Below are 14483 nucleotides of genomic sequence, written 5' to 3' on the forward strand. Positions count from 1 at the left end.
CATGGAAGTCTTCCTCCATGGAAGTACTGAAAGCTTAGCCCCCCACATTGTCACTGTTTATGGCGCTATGACAGCTTTCTTTTGCTCTCATCAGTTCCAAACTTGAAGTTTCTTTCCTGGTCGAGACGTCGAAATACAACCGGGGTCTTCAGACAAAGAAATCTTCAGGTTTTTAATATCATAAATTTAGCCAAAGATGAGTCTGCTGAGCGCTGTGTTGTGCTGTGATCCTGCAGATAGCCTTTCTCTTTTTGAACAAGCGGTGGCGCTCGCTTAATCTTTGGAGGTTAAAGTGCAACTGAAACCGAGGCCGTTTAGTGAGGCACTTGTTTGTTTGACAACAAACGTACTGCCGCGATCATCCCGAAAATACCCCCTAAATCGGATAAATTTCCCCTTCTGGAAAGTTGGTACGTATCTTTATTAGACTTGGAATGTTTCTGATTCATTTGGGTGTTGCGGTTGTTTGAGAAATAGTGTGAAATTTGAGGTAAAGTGGATCGTCATTGTTCGTAAAAATGGAGTTTATTAATCATGCTAGCTCTCTCGAACCTCCACTCTGCGCAAAACACGCTGCGACACGTTGGGGTCGAAGGTCATAGGTCATTTATTCCTTTTAAACAAACACGGTAGTTGTTTGCCCTGCGAATCCGATGGAATTGTCCGTATCCTGCCACAATTTTGTTAATTCGTTATGAAGTAAATTGCCTTCCAGTTTACGAAAAAAAAATACTTTGATATTCCGTTTGTTTTTTTGCTTTTTTGGGCAAATAATAAAAAATGAGTGAAAAAGTGGTGGCAGGATTAAGAATAAATATGAACACATAAGAAAGTCTTTCCTTATTTAGTTGATTATTATGATTAAATTGATTGAAAAAGCATTATGCCTATTAAGATTTTAGAAGTATAAATTGGGCTATTTGAGGTATATTATAAAGGTAGTGGACACTATTATATTGGTAATTACTCAACATAATTTTTAGCATAAAACCTTTCTTGGTGACGAGTAATGGGGAGAGGTTGATGGTATGAAACATTGTGAGAAACGGCTCCCTCTGAAGTGCCATAGTTTTCGAGAAAGAAGTAATTTTCCACGAATTTGATTTCGAGACATCAAGTTTAGAATTAGAGGTCTCAAAATCAACCATCTAAATGCACACAACTTCGTGTGACATGGGTGTTTTATTCTTTCATTATTATCTCGCAAGTGTGATGACCAATTGAGCTCAAATTTTCACAGGTTTGTTATTTTATGCATATGTTGAGATACAGCAACTGTGAAGGGTACAGCTTAAAATTCAAGTGTTGTTTTCCCCTTTTTCCCCCACTATCTGTAAACAATGGACGTAATTTTAATGACTAATGTCTATCTCATCTGTGGACATTTTGTGGTTTGGTTCAGAATACAATTTATAAGTACCCTGAAACCCTTAAAGAAATTTTATGTTATTAATTTTTATACCAAAGTCCCTGTGAGGAATTGTTACAATCAGGATGCCACGGAAGTCTCGGTCAGTATCAAAGAGCCCAGGAGCAGAGCCAAGGCGTCACAGTGCTCGAATAGCTGCACTGCCACAGGCCTCTCCAGAGCCCAAACCCTCACCAAAGGCCAGGACACCAGCCTCAGCCGACAAACCGGAACGTCGAGGGCGCCCTCTTGGATCTACGAAGAATTCTCCCTCACCGAAGAAGGTACAGAACATCTGTGATTTTCTCATTTGTAACTTGTTTATTTATATGTGGTGGTCCACACTGCATTCAACAGCAAACATAGCAAAGAAAAATACAATATCATTTATGAGTAATGTTTGTAAGACTGCTTAGTACAGCTGACTGTGAGACAAGTGGTTGCAGAAGACATGTTAAGTAAAGTTCAGTTATTTTAATTGATTTGATTTCATCTGCCACATTAAGATTGAAAACTCTAATATAGTACTGTTTCTTCTTTCGGAAGACAAATGTTTTACTAATTCTGAAAGTCGTTTTGCTAGTAACTACAGGAGGAATTAGTTTCAAAGACCCACGGTTCAGGATAGACTTGGCCATGTTGTCATTGCAGTTGTTTTGATTGCATCATGAATTTACTTTGCCGGGCTTGATTCTGGAGACATGATCCCCCAAATCCACTGGTGCCGTGCCTGCGATCCAGTGTAAATTAAAAGTTCAAAGTTTATGGAGAAAGAAAGTAATTGCTCTGACAAGAACTGGTTGTTTTTCTCAATATTTACAATTTTTCTTGCAGGCCTGATACTTGGTGCCCTTGAAATGCTCCAGTAGAAATTTACAATTTTCCCATGGGGTGCCCTTTACCAAGGAGAAAATGCCTTGGTGCCCTTTCAAAAACGAAGCATACAGGCCTATACACTTGATTGTAATGACTTTTTGTCTCGATGCTTTAAAGGATGCGAATAAACGCGGACGGAAGAGAAAGTCAGAAGCTGAAGCTGAAGCTGAGGAAGTACCTGAAGCCAAGACGTCTAAAGATGAGACTGAGGAGACTGTAGAGGCCAAGGAAGATGCTAAGGAAGAACAGGAAGCAGTAGAAGCTAAGGGGGATGGTGCCAAAGAGGGTAAGTCAAAGGTCAACAGGTCAGGTCAAATCAAGTCATCTGGCCTTTTTTTTTGGAGGGAGGTAATAATTTAAAGAGTTGTAGTTATAAACATTTTTTCTGTTTTTTTTTTTATTATTATTCTTTGTTTGTTTTCTTAAGATGAAGCCAAGAAGGAGGAAGATACTCCCAAGGAAGCGGAGAACGGAAAAGACGAAGCAGCTGAAGAACCAACTGAGAAGATGGAGACCAACCAAGGTTTGTTCAGAAGAATTTGTTTTGTTTTGTTTTGTTTTTTAGAAAATAATGTTTTCTCTCAAGAGCATGCTACCAGAAACACACAATTATTTTTATTGGGCCTTACTAAAGGTACCAAAACATCTACGTTGTGATTCTGTAAAACTATCCGATTCAAGAAACTTTAATTCAGGGAAAGATTTCGTCCTAAATATTTTGTGAGCACACTGAATGCCAATTATTGGGAATCAAACGGTGAGTTTTGAGTAGCAACTGATACATGTTGTGTAGCTTTTTGTTTTGCTATACAAGGAAAAACGTGTTGAGGAAACAATTTGAAATGCCAGAGATGCTTTAAATTAAGTGTAAAACTAAACCTTGAAGCTTTCGTTGGAATTAGTTGTTTTTATCAAAATCAAATGTTGCTCTGAATTATTATTTATAGCCTTTTGAAACACATTGCGCCCTTCTCTATGTTAATTTTTTTTTTTTTTCCACTTGTTGTTTTCCTGTCCACATTTTCAAAACAACCAACTCTAACTTCCCAAACACCATCCCCACTCACAACAAAAAACAAAATATCCAAACACAATTTTGAAACGCTTGGTACAGCTCTGAGCGAGTCTTCTTCTTCTCAAGAACCTAAACCAAAAGCCGCTCCAGTGGTTCCGGTTATTGAACAGTCCTCAACCGGCCAACAAATTCAGGACCCTGTCGCTAAGATCGCTCCGCAACCATCACCTCAAAAGATCGTTCAAGCAACTCCTCCTCACCCTGTCAAGTCGGCAGCCTCACCTGTTGAGGTCTTTAAACCAACTCCAACGGTTGCTCAACAATCACCTAAGAAAACAATTCATCAAGAGATTAAGACCGCACCCCCTGGAATGAAACCGGCTTCTCAGCCACTGCCCCAGCCGACGCCCCAGCAGAAGCCCCAACCGGCACCCCAGGCGACGCCCCGTCAGAAGCCCCAACCGGCACCCCAGGCGACACCCCAGCAGAAGCCCCAGCCGACACCCCAGGCGACGCCCCAGCAGAAGCCCCAGCCGACACCCCAACCGAAGCCCCAGCCAACGCCCCAGTCGACGCCCCAATTGCCTAGGATAGAAACTCAAGGCCAAGCTTCTAAAGCTGTACCTGACGCTGTTATTCCAGCCACCCAGGTGGCACCAGCAGCAGCCTCTCAGCCTGAAAAGCAAGCTGCTGAGAAAATTGTAATCGCCCCGAGCGTACAAGGTACGGCTCCTGTTGAACTAGACAAATGCTCTACGGAGCCACAATCGGTTACTCCTGAGATGAGAGAATGCGATCAAGCTGACCAGAGCAATGTTCAACAGCAACAAGTCGGTGAGGAAATCTGATTCTAACGGAGCATGCAGTCATTTGGCTTTTTGTGTTGCTCTTGCTTAGAATGTTTCATTGGCATTTGGGGGATCGCAAATAGTGCTTTGACATACTTATACTGTTTGCTTGCAAGTGAAAATACAGCCTTTGTGACTTCAATAGTTCAATTGAGAATGTTTTTAGACCATCGGTATTCAGTTGGTGGGGGTCGAACAAAAAAACTTTCAAGACAAGAATTTGAAAACATGTTTATTGAAACGTTCCTTTCATATGAAAGAAAGAGCAAAAATATTCCGAAAACATTTTTTTCAGAATGTTTGAACCTCTTGCAGCTTGGGGCTGCTTGATGGTTTTCAGATTCACATAGCTGTAATTTCATCCATGTTTTCTTTGATGCTTTTGCAATGCAGTAGAATTTTGCATCTTGCTGTTTGTTAGTTTTTAAAGTCATTTCCAGTTTGTGTTTTTTTTTTGCTTAGATGTTATTTAGATTGGTTTTGCTTGCTGATTCACTGTGCTTTGTTAAACTGTGCTTTGTTGAACTACTGCATCTGCTTTTGGCTTTAAGCCATTGCAATGCTAACTGGCTTTAAAACTACGGGTGTGGCTTAGCCAATGACTTACTGCATTTCTCTAGTTCACAGACCTTGCAGATCTCACCACAAATACTGGTGATACATATTTAGGAAATAAAATTTGCATTCATTGTAGAGGAGCCTGATGTTCAAATTTTCAAGGAAATAAGAATTCAGTTCATATGGAACAATAACAATCACACAAAGTTAACTTGTGGCTCAAAACTGCCAAAGGCCAGTGGCTTCATTGTCAGGCCAGTAGATTTATGACCAGATAAGTCCAGTAGTTTTGTGTTTTTCAACTGTTAAATAACAACTGTTACATAACTGTGGAATATCTTGAACAGAAACAAAATTTAAAAATGTCGACCTTTGAGTCTTAAAATTACCTTGAGTAATACTTATTAATATCTCAAATTTACCTTGAGTAATACTTATTAATACCTCAAAATTACCTTGAGTAATACTTATTAATACCTCAAAAGACCGATGAGACAAAACTTCTCAACATTGTCCTAGAGGGTGTGAATGCATGTTGTCAGGACTCAGTCATTTATCTTTCATTTTGAGTCGGTCAGTGAACGATTTCCCTTGTTGAGCTGAGCAAAATGCTTTGCAAATTATATCAGTTTCTGCTCACAATTTGGTACTCTATAATATTAGCATTCAGTTTGCACAAAATCTATTTAGTTAAAATGTTTTGGAGGAAATCGTTCACGAAGTTTGGTCTCGTGCCAACAATTCTGGTCAAGTCACCATTTCAAGCTTACAAACCTTGTGGATTTCTCTCCAAGTTTCAAGCTTACAAACCTTGTGGATTTCTCTCCAAGTTTCAAGCTTACAAACCTTGTGGATTTCTCTCCAAGTTTCAAGCTCTGACTGTACAGTTAGTTATTATATTAGAATTAGAATTAGAATGTTTCATTGTCCGCATCGTAAATAAACAGAAATTTAGTTTCCATTGGCACATAGAAAAAACAAAACCTTGGTTAACAAAATTAATGTGCACAGTTGCACGGCAATGCACAACCTTTGCATTCGTCAACTCACTTTGGCAAATGTTATAGAAGTGCAGTGGTTTGAGTTAACTGCATTGCAGTTGAATGGTTTTAGAAGGCTTCGTCAACTCACTTTGGCAAATGTTCTAGAAGTACAGTGGTTTGAGTCAACTGCATTGGATTGTCGTTTTGTATGTTAAGTGGAATCCAGATACATAAGACACGACTGTGTCTCATAAAAACAAGATCACTGGGACTGGCCAAACTGCCTCTTTATAAAACAGGAATGTTTTTTAAGAGGACAGCAAAAACAAAGAAACACAAAGCAGAAATGAGATTCAGGACCTTAAAATGCACTTTTAATATGCAAAAATAAATGTTTGGGAGGTAGTGCTTTCTGCTCTACCAGCCAGGCTTCTGATGGATGATAACCAAGCCTACATCCATATGGACCGTAAAGGGGTAGCCCTGTTTCAGCCCCAGGATTAAATGACAACGGCCCCTAGAAAAAATAGTTGAAATGTACCCCACACCTTAAAGTGGCCTTCAGGCCTTGTGTGTCTGGCGACTTGTATTAAAAAAGAAAAACTATTTTTAGCAGTGCTCTATGAAACAAGAGCTGAGTGTATTCTGAAGTGCTGGTTTGTCAGCTTATCAATCTAAGGAGTTGCAAATAATCGGGCACTTGTGTGTGTTTGTCTGTTTGTCTGTTTGTGTGTTTGTTAGTTTGTTCTTAACTTAAGTAGTCACGCTTATTTCACATTGTCAAAACAGATACCTCACTGTCCCTTCATCGTAAGGGTCAACCACCACCACTGCAATACCTCACAAAGCCTGAAATCACAATAACTCCCGCATCGGACGCTGAGCCTAGTCCTACTCCGGGCACCCCCGGAGGGGAAGAGTCAGACTTTGAGGAGGAGGAGGGTGAGATCCGTGGAGCAGCATCAAGTGTTATGCATGACAGTAGTTGTTTTGGGCTGTTGCTGCAAAATTTCATGTCACTTGCTCCACATAGTGACCTTTGCACATTGTGGCCATGTTATGTTTTTAAGTGCAATTGTTGAATCAACAAAATATTTTGTAGTCATTACTGGACTTTTTGATTGGTGAACCAAAATTGAATTAAAAAAAATTAATGTTAATTGTTGTAAACAAATAAAATGCAGAAAAAGAAACACCACAATAATGGTAGACAAAAAGCAGTCTGGTTCCCTTTTCACACTATAATCAACCATGTGAAATTAATGCAAGGGTACCAGGAGTGGATTTCACTAGTCTTATCTCGAGATAGGACAAGTCCTAACTAAGGACAAGTCCTAACTTAGGACTAGCCTTGAGGTTTGGATATCTTCATGGTACTAGTCCTAACTCTATGTGAAATCGACCCCAGAAGGAGGCAAGATTCAAAGTAGTCTGGTCTCCTGTTTGGCATTTAGAATTAAACACACTTGAGACTTGGGTGACCAGACCAACATGGCTACAGTGTAGTAATGGTTGACGTGTTATGCAAAGTTGTTGTGGATGCACAGTTTTTTTTCTAATATTAAAGTTGTCACTGCTTGACCTGAATCAGCCTGCTCACCTCCCCCTCCTAAAGCAAGACTCAAGTTTCTTTCCTGTAGCTAAACCGGGCCCAATTTCATGGCTCTGCTTACCGTAAGCAAAGAATCCGCGACCATAAGCAAAGAATCGGCGCTTATGTAAGTAGGGAATTCCGCGTCAACGTCTCAAGCATATTTCACAGGTTAGCAGGGAATGTTTTTCTTGTTTGTGTGCGTACTCCACGTTACTAGGCTTCTTTGCTTACTTATACAGCTAGCGCAGAAAGTTGCCGCTTGCACAGTAAACAAAGAATTGTGATCAAAAGCGCAGAATTCGGTGACAAGCAGAGCCATGGAAATGGACTATGGATAGAGTTTTGAAGCAACTATTCTAGGTTCATCCCAGCTAAAGATCATTTTACGTTGTCACTGTAAACCGTAATTTACTGATATGTTCAGAGATTTTGCATCTTGTGGTGACCACAATCTGAGTCAAATTGTCCATTTAAAGAAACAACTTTGACTCAAAGTGGGTTTGTTGACTGAAACAAAAGTATGATTCTGTGTAAAGGAGTTTGAACTAATCGTTTGTACAGATTGGACAAGAACCGCTGGACGATTAAACAACCAAATAAATGGTCAGCACTCTTTCCATGCTAATGTCTCATACGACACCATCAGGTCAGGATGCTTGACTCTGAGACCTTGTATCTAGTCTGTATAGTGTCTGCAAACTCAGACTATTTTTTCATCTAATCATATTTCAGGCAAAAAATGTGATTTATTTTGTGGCGAATACTAATTTGAGTAAATTTTTCGCATGACTTACTTTCTGCATTTCAGGATTTCTCTTGATGTTGTGTCATTTTAATTTTCTTTTTGTTCGCTCAATTTCTATCGCTTTTTAAATGTTTGCAGCATTATTTGAACCTTGTTTTTGCTTTGAAGCAAACCTAAGATATTTAAAAGCTTCCCGACGCTTAGTTTGTATATTTCTCCTAGCACTGTCCTCATAGTTTGTGTAGCTTGTTAGCTGTGTTGGTTTCGTGGAAATATGCAAAATTTCCCATCGGTTTTGAAAGAAGGAAAACAACAGATTTTTTTATTGTTTATAAATTTGTGATATTTTGAATTATTTTTTTGCAGTGGCTGAAAAAACAGCGGAGGATTTAACCAAAGAACAAGTGAGTATTTAAAAAATAAAATAAAACAAATATCTTCTCTTTTAAAGGATTTGGGTACTTTTTGGGACACAATGTCAGATTTACATTAAACAGATTTGCATTAAACTTACACTGTTTGAAAATAATGATATTGGAAGGCTTCCCTTAAAATATTATTTGCTGTGGTGCTGTATTTTTTGAGAAATTAGTAAACAATGTCATGAAAATACGTTGTACGCTAAAATAAAGTTTTGTCTCTTGAACAAACATTATTTTCTTGACATTGTTTTACTCATTTCTCAAAAACTAAAGCACCTCAGCAACTAATGTTTACGCTTTCTACTATCATTATCTTCAAACAGTGTAAGTTTAGTGTAAATCTCTGGACATTGTGTCTTGTGTTACAAAAAGTACCCACATTCTTTAAAGGTGTTACACAGGATTGGCAGAGCTGACCAAATAGTCACAGTGTTCTATGGTTTGTGTGATCAACCTTCTACATGTAACAACAACCCGGTGAAAACTTGGGCTCTATCCATCGTGTAAATCACAAGAAAGCAGTGAAAACCAGCACAATTTGCAGCATGTAAACACATTGTTCTTATTGTTGGTTGTAACAATGGTTTTCTTAAAAAAAAATCAGACACAGTTTTCTTGAATATAAATCCATTTCAGAGAGATATTTTTCAGAAAAATTTGTTCTTATCAGAAATCTTTTCCTGCTCTACCAGCCAGGCTTCTGATGGATATGATACCAAAGCCTACGTATAAACATATGGACTGTAAAGGGGGTAACCCTGTTGCAGCCCCAGGAGTAAATGGCAACGCCTCCTGGCAAAAATTTCAGGCCTTGTGTGTCTGGCAACTTTCATAAAAAATTTGCAAATTATTATAATAATTTCAATCGTTGTTGTTGTTTCAAGGAGGTGCCCAATAACAATGTCCCGACTGAAAAGATTGACACTTTGAAGAAAGACGGAGTTCAACACGACGGGATGAACAACGGAGAAAGTGTCGCTGCGGCGGTCGCTGTATAGATCAGTCAGTCACATGTAAAGTATCAATACCCAAGATGGTACGTAACCCTCCAAGATTCATGTTGTGCAAATGAAGGGAATTATACAAAAAAAGTGATTTTGGGAGTTTTTAAAATGAGAAAATGAATTAATTAAAGATAGGCTTGAAGCCATTTGGACACCGTGTCATCTAGAGAAAATGTTTTTTTAAAAACTAGATGTTTTTTAATTGTTATGTTTTTTAAAAGGTTGTACCTTCTTTAGGATATTAATAAGTGCAGGGTAATTTGAAGATATATTCTCAAAAGATTGTTAACAATTCATTTACTGATTCTTAGCACTGATGTTTGTTCTTTCTTACTTGAGGAATACATGGATCAACATAATATCTTAAGAAAAGCAACCCTTAAAATGTGATAAAGGTCTATAGAGTTTTACTGGATTACATGTTTGTATCAGTTTTAGACTTGGTGCTTTAGGTTTGTGTGGGATAGTTTTATGTTTTGTGTGGGATCCTGAAGATGTAGTTGATTGTTTGAATTGGAATGGTGTAGATTTGGTGACTAAGGTCTTTGAACGCTTGCTCTCCAAAGATTTCAGAATGTTTGTTTTAATTCATGAGTAAGTACAACTTCAACGTAACAACAAATGGGTCATTCTTTAACTTGTTATTTCTCAGTGACCGTTGTTTCTCCTGGTTGACTTCCAAACTAAACTAAATCATTCTTAAAATTGGAGTCATTGAACTTTAATCAAGTAGCTGCCATATTGCTCTTCAATATCAACCACATCATAGTTAGGCTCTAGCCATTAATGAGACTGGTGCCTTCAGACTGTTTCATTGAAACTAGTGAATGTAGTCAAGGAACCAAACAAAATGGCAGCTGCTTGATGATGATATTAATCCATGTAACCTAGGTGTTATCTTAGAGTATCTTATTTGTACATAAAGAGAGGGATTATGGCATAAGTCTACTGTAAACATTTTTATAGAAACTGTAGGCATGTGGAAGGAATAATATTCCTAAAAAAGTAGTCAATTGAAAAAAAAAAATTAATGTAAGCATGCAACTGTAGCTAGCATTCATCTTTTGCTATGATTCTGTGTTGTGGCCATTTGTTGTCTAGTTCCCAAATGGCCTTGTGTAAGATCAGTTAAAAGTAGGTCTTGATAACAAAGGTGCCAGCCTATTCTGTACATAGCCTCATTATGGCTCTCATAGAATTTGTATGTAGGAGAGTCAAGTGGCAGTTTTGTGCTGTAGGATGTTAAAGTCTGGTACCCAGACTTGAAAAGCATGCAAGATTGTGATTAGCATTCAGTTTGAACTAGTTGTAGTAATTTATGTGATGTGGCTGACTGTGTTTTGGTTTCTGCGTACATTTCAGTAAAACTGTTTGTGGTGTAAAACAAGACGCCCAATTATCTTTATTTTTACGCTAACACAAACCTCGACATTTTAAATCTGACTCGAGAAAGTGGTTATGTCCTCCTACTTGGGCAGTTTGCATCATAACACAATAAAAATGTGTCTTCAAATCAAATCCAAAGGTTCTCAAATGCGGACAAAACAATCACTAAAAGACAACTCTATTCCAACTCCAAATTTCCACAGTAACTATATTTCTACAAATTAAAATGAGACTATTTTTTAACTCAAAGTGTAATTTTTCCAAAAAACTAAGGCATCACATTTTGATAAACCTTGGCTTTTTACCTGAGGGAAAAATCATACTTGTTTGTTTTTTCCTTTCATACACATTGTGCCCTTTTCACTTCATATCTGAAATGTTGTCTTTGGTCACATTAAACGTTTTTTCCTTTTAAAAACTTCAGTAGTTTTCTTTACAAAACTTAGAATCAAGTTGGAATTGAAACTTAACATGGTGGGAGTATAATTTGGTGATGTTTGCAGTAGCGCCATGTGGCAATCTCCTTTCTGTCCCTTCCTGTATTTTTATTTTTATTTTTTGTTTGGGGGGAAGTGTCGGTTCTGAAATGAACTGTTAGTTGGCAGCTCTAAATGTATACAAAAGCCAAGCTTGATCGAAAAGTTTCTTAAGAATTTGTTTGTAATTTAACAAATAATTGAACTCAGATGAGTTTAACTAAGCACCTAATTTCATGTTTCGACAAAACGGTTGATCAAATTTCGTAATTTTCTTAGAAAATGTTTCCTTTGCCTTGCAAACTTTTATGATTCCTAGTGATTTGTAAGTCTTTTTAAATGAAATTTATACGAATTCTTAATCTTCTTTAAGCTTGTCTAAAATCATCAGATGCCAAAAAGAAGAAGTGTAACAAAACCAGTCATGATTTGAAACAACCTTCTTGTTGTTTTATTTAAACAGAAAAAAGCAGCAATCTTTGTTATATTGGAAAACATGAATTTGCAACTCCTCAAATATCTATTTTTACCTTATTGCTTTTCTTTAAAGAAAATGTTTTTAAATTTTGTATTTTGTTATCATCATTTTTGGAGCAAAGATGATATAAGATGATAATTTGAGACTTGCAAGAAGATAGTCTGGTAGCTTTGTGAGAGTGCGTGCAATTATCATAGTTGCATACAGGTAGTTGGACAAAGATGTAAAGCTTCAGATTGCTTGATTAAATCTGTTTATCCTCTGGTAATATATCTTTAAATTTCTGTGCATTTGCGTGTGATAATTAGTTCTTTAAAAGTAGCAATGGCAAATTATTTGACTCTAAATTCTGCAATGTTTTTTTTTAAATGAAAGTATGTCTGTTGTTTCCAGTAACTTTGCTCAGTTTGTACCCATAACGAGAATTGTAATTATTCAGCACAACATTTTGTTACCTGTTCATGTTTGTTGTGTTGTCATTTAGCCTTCGAGAAAGACTCTGCTAGGATCGAAACGTCAGACAATTAACTATATTTTGCACAACATTTTGTGTTACAAATCCATGTCATGGTCTCCAGTAAGTCGTAACTGTGTTTTAAAAACTGAGTTTCAAGTTGATTGAGTTTTTGTTGTCATTGCAAGTGTTGAATGATGTAAAGAATTTAAATGAAATGTTAATCAGATAGTATGTGTCATGTGCCCTAACTCTACAAACTTCCGGATCAAAATGGGGTCAAGATGACCTGAAATCTAAATTTGTAATCACTTTGTGGGTCAGCTTGACGCAGAAAGGGTCAAGACTCTGGACTCTGGCTTAATTCTGACCAGGGAGTTTGTGGAGTATATCATAAAGGCAAATTTAACGAGTATTTCAAATGAATTGGTTAGCATTTTGACTTGGTACCTTGCTTTATGTCATAGTCGTGGCGTTTCATCATAAGGCTGTCATTTTGTTTTTGTTTTTCAACGCAATCAGAAAAAACCTGTCTGTTCCCTTGATTGAAAGACCAGGAAAGCTACATAGTTGTAAAGGGAACCAGACAATGGCGGCCATATGATGAAGAACCACAACATTGTTTAGTCTGTATCGCAAAAATGTGGTAAAGTGGCAGAGAGTTCAAATCAAGCATAGTTGCTTTTTAAAGTCATTGTTAGACGAGAGTTTTTTAACAAATGTATCTAGGCATGTTTTGAAAGTTTTGGTTATGCATATATTATGTTAAAACAGTAATATTTTACTCTATGCTGATGGTTGCAGCCCAAAACTTTCTATATAATTGTGAATGTCTAAGTATTGTTCCCCAACGACGCAATGAACTAAAGTAATACAGTCCGTTACTGGCACCCAGTCATATTGCCAGGGCGCTATTTTGATTGTCAATTTGATTACGTCATCATGATTATGATTTGAGGAACTGTCATAATTTTAAAATTTAAATTATTGCACATCGTATTAAACAAATTAAGTAGAACTTATTCTATATCTCAAAGAGAAACAACTCGTTGCAAGTAGAACTCAATCTGCTTTTAATACCGAAAATTGTTTTCAAAACTCAGCAATCTTTGCCAAATATTTACCTTACCAGTCCGACTGTTCTTTGCACAATTTCAAAGAGCAGCCAAGCTTTAAAATAACCGCAGAGTGAAACTTTGCTGGGAAAAGTCGTATACAAAAAAACATAAAATTGTTTGAAATTTGTACCTGATTACGCCAAGCTTTGAATGTTTTGAATGCTCGGAGGAACTGTGGAATATTATTGTTGTTTATTATTGTTAGAATTTAATACTTTATTCATGGGATCTGATATTTCAATTAATAGTAGAATTGTCTCTTGAGTTGTCTGCTTTATTTTAGATTAAATAAAAACAGCCATGTTGAATTCGCAAAGGAAACAGTGATGTAATAATTTGTCATTTGTCGAATAGTTTTCTCTTTTTGTTCACTTTAAAAAAATGACCTTTCTTGCAATTAATGGTTTGGCCGTTTACGTATATGTTGAATGAATCCTATGATACATAATGTAAAATTTCAGCGAATAATGGTATTGAGTTCCCTCGGCACAAGGGGATGGCTGGCAACAGCCAATCTTTCTCATACAAACACCGGGCTGGCAACAGCCAATCTTTCTCATACAAACATTCGTTAAACGTCAATGATTATGAGTTACACAAATCAACAAGTTGTCAATCAGTAACATACAAGTATATTCATGTTGGTTTTTACCCAAACACACCGATGTGTGTTAGCACTGTATACTCGGCACTTTCCCGATTTCTGTGAAAAAAAATCACAGTCATTCCTCTGACGGGATTCGAACCCACGACCTTTGCAATGATAGCGCAGTGTCAAAACCAAGATTGCCCGTTAGCTAGAGGCAGTTCGAATCTGTGATTTAGCAGCAGATTCTGCAAACGATTTTCAAAACCAAAACGAATATTCTTTATCCTCTGTGCAAATTTAACATAATAATTTTTATTAAAAAACACGTACATTCAAGTACTTATTCTAAAACTATTCATATGAAATCAGTATCTTAAAGGAGTCGAACCTACCACTTTGACATAGAAGTTACAGGGATGAGATTTGTCAGACTTTTGGCTGAATTCATACTTTTTATGTCGGCCTGGTGAAGAAAATAAGACAATATTTGTTTCTACAAATAAATAAATCTTGCTCATTGGTCTACTTC

The 14483-nt window shown here is 37.2% G+C and overlaps 1 protein-coding gene across 2 annotated transcripts; it reads left to right on the forward strand.

Moving 5' to 3' along the window:
- Nucleotides 1-311: 311 nt before the first annotated feature.
- On the forward strand, nucleotides 312-13686 carry LOC117305011 (cell surface glycoprotein 1-like). 2 transcript variants are annotated; one of them, XM_033789690.1, is made up of 8 exons: nucleotides 312-410; nucleotides 1468-1692; nucleotides 2402-2570; nucleotides 2712-2807; nucleotides 3399-4133; nucleotides 6478-6630; nucleotides 8394-8431; nucleotides 9334-13686. In XM_033789690.1, the coding sequence occupies exons 2-8, from the start codon at nucleotides 1495-1497 to the stop codon at nucleotides 9445-9447; spliced, it is 1503 nt and encodes a 500-aa protein (XP_033645581.1). In that variant the 5' UTR covers nucleotides 312-410; nucleotides 1468-1494; the 3' UTR covers nucleotides 9448-13686. The 2 variants fall into 2 exon arrangements, with proteins under 2 accessions (XP_033645581.1, XP_033645582.1); XM_033789691.1 differs by lacking the exon at nucleotides 6478-6630.
- The last annotated feature ends 797 nt before the right edge of the window (nucleotides 13687-14483 follow it).

Source organism: Asterias rubens, chromosome 22 (assembly GCF_902459465.1).
Source record: "Asterias rubens chromosome 22, eAstRub1.3, whole genome shotgun sequence".
NCBI classification, from domain to species: domain Eukaryota; kingdom Metazoa; phylum Echinodermata; class Asteroidea; order Forcipulatida; family Asteriidae; genus Asterias; species Asterias rubens.

Excerpts from the sequence above, each read along its gene's own strand:
- LOC117305011 (XM_033789690.1), top strand. The coding sequence starts at position 1,495 with ATGCCACGGAAGTCTCGGTCAGTATCAAAGAGCCCAGGAGCAGAGCCA. Across the intron at positions 2,808-3,398 it reads GAAGATGGAGACCAACCAAG|CTCTGAGCGAGTCTTCTTCT; the intron begins GTTTGTTCAGAA and ends CGCTTGGTACAG. Across the intron at positions 6,631-8,393 it reads AGACTTTGAGGAGGAGGAGG|TGGCTGAAAAAACAGCGGAG; the intron begins GTGAGATCCGTG and ends ATTTTTTTGCAG.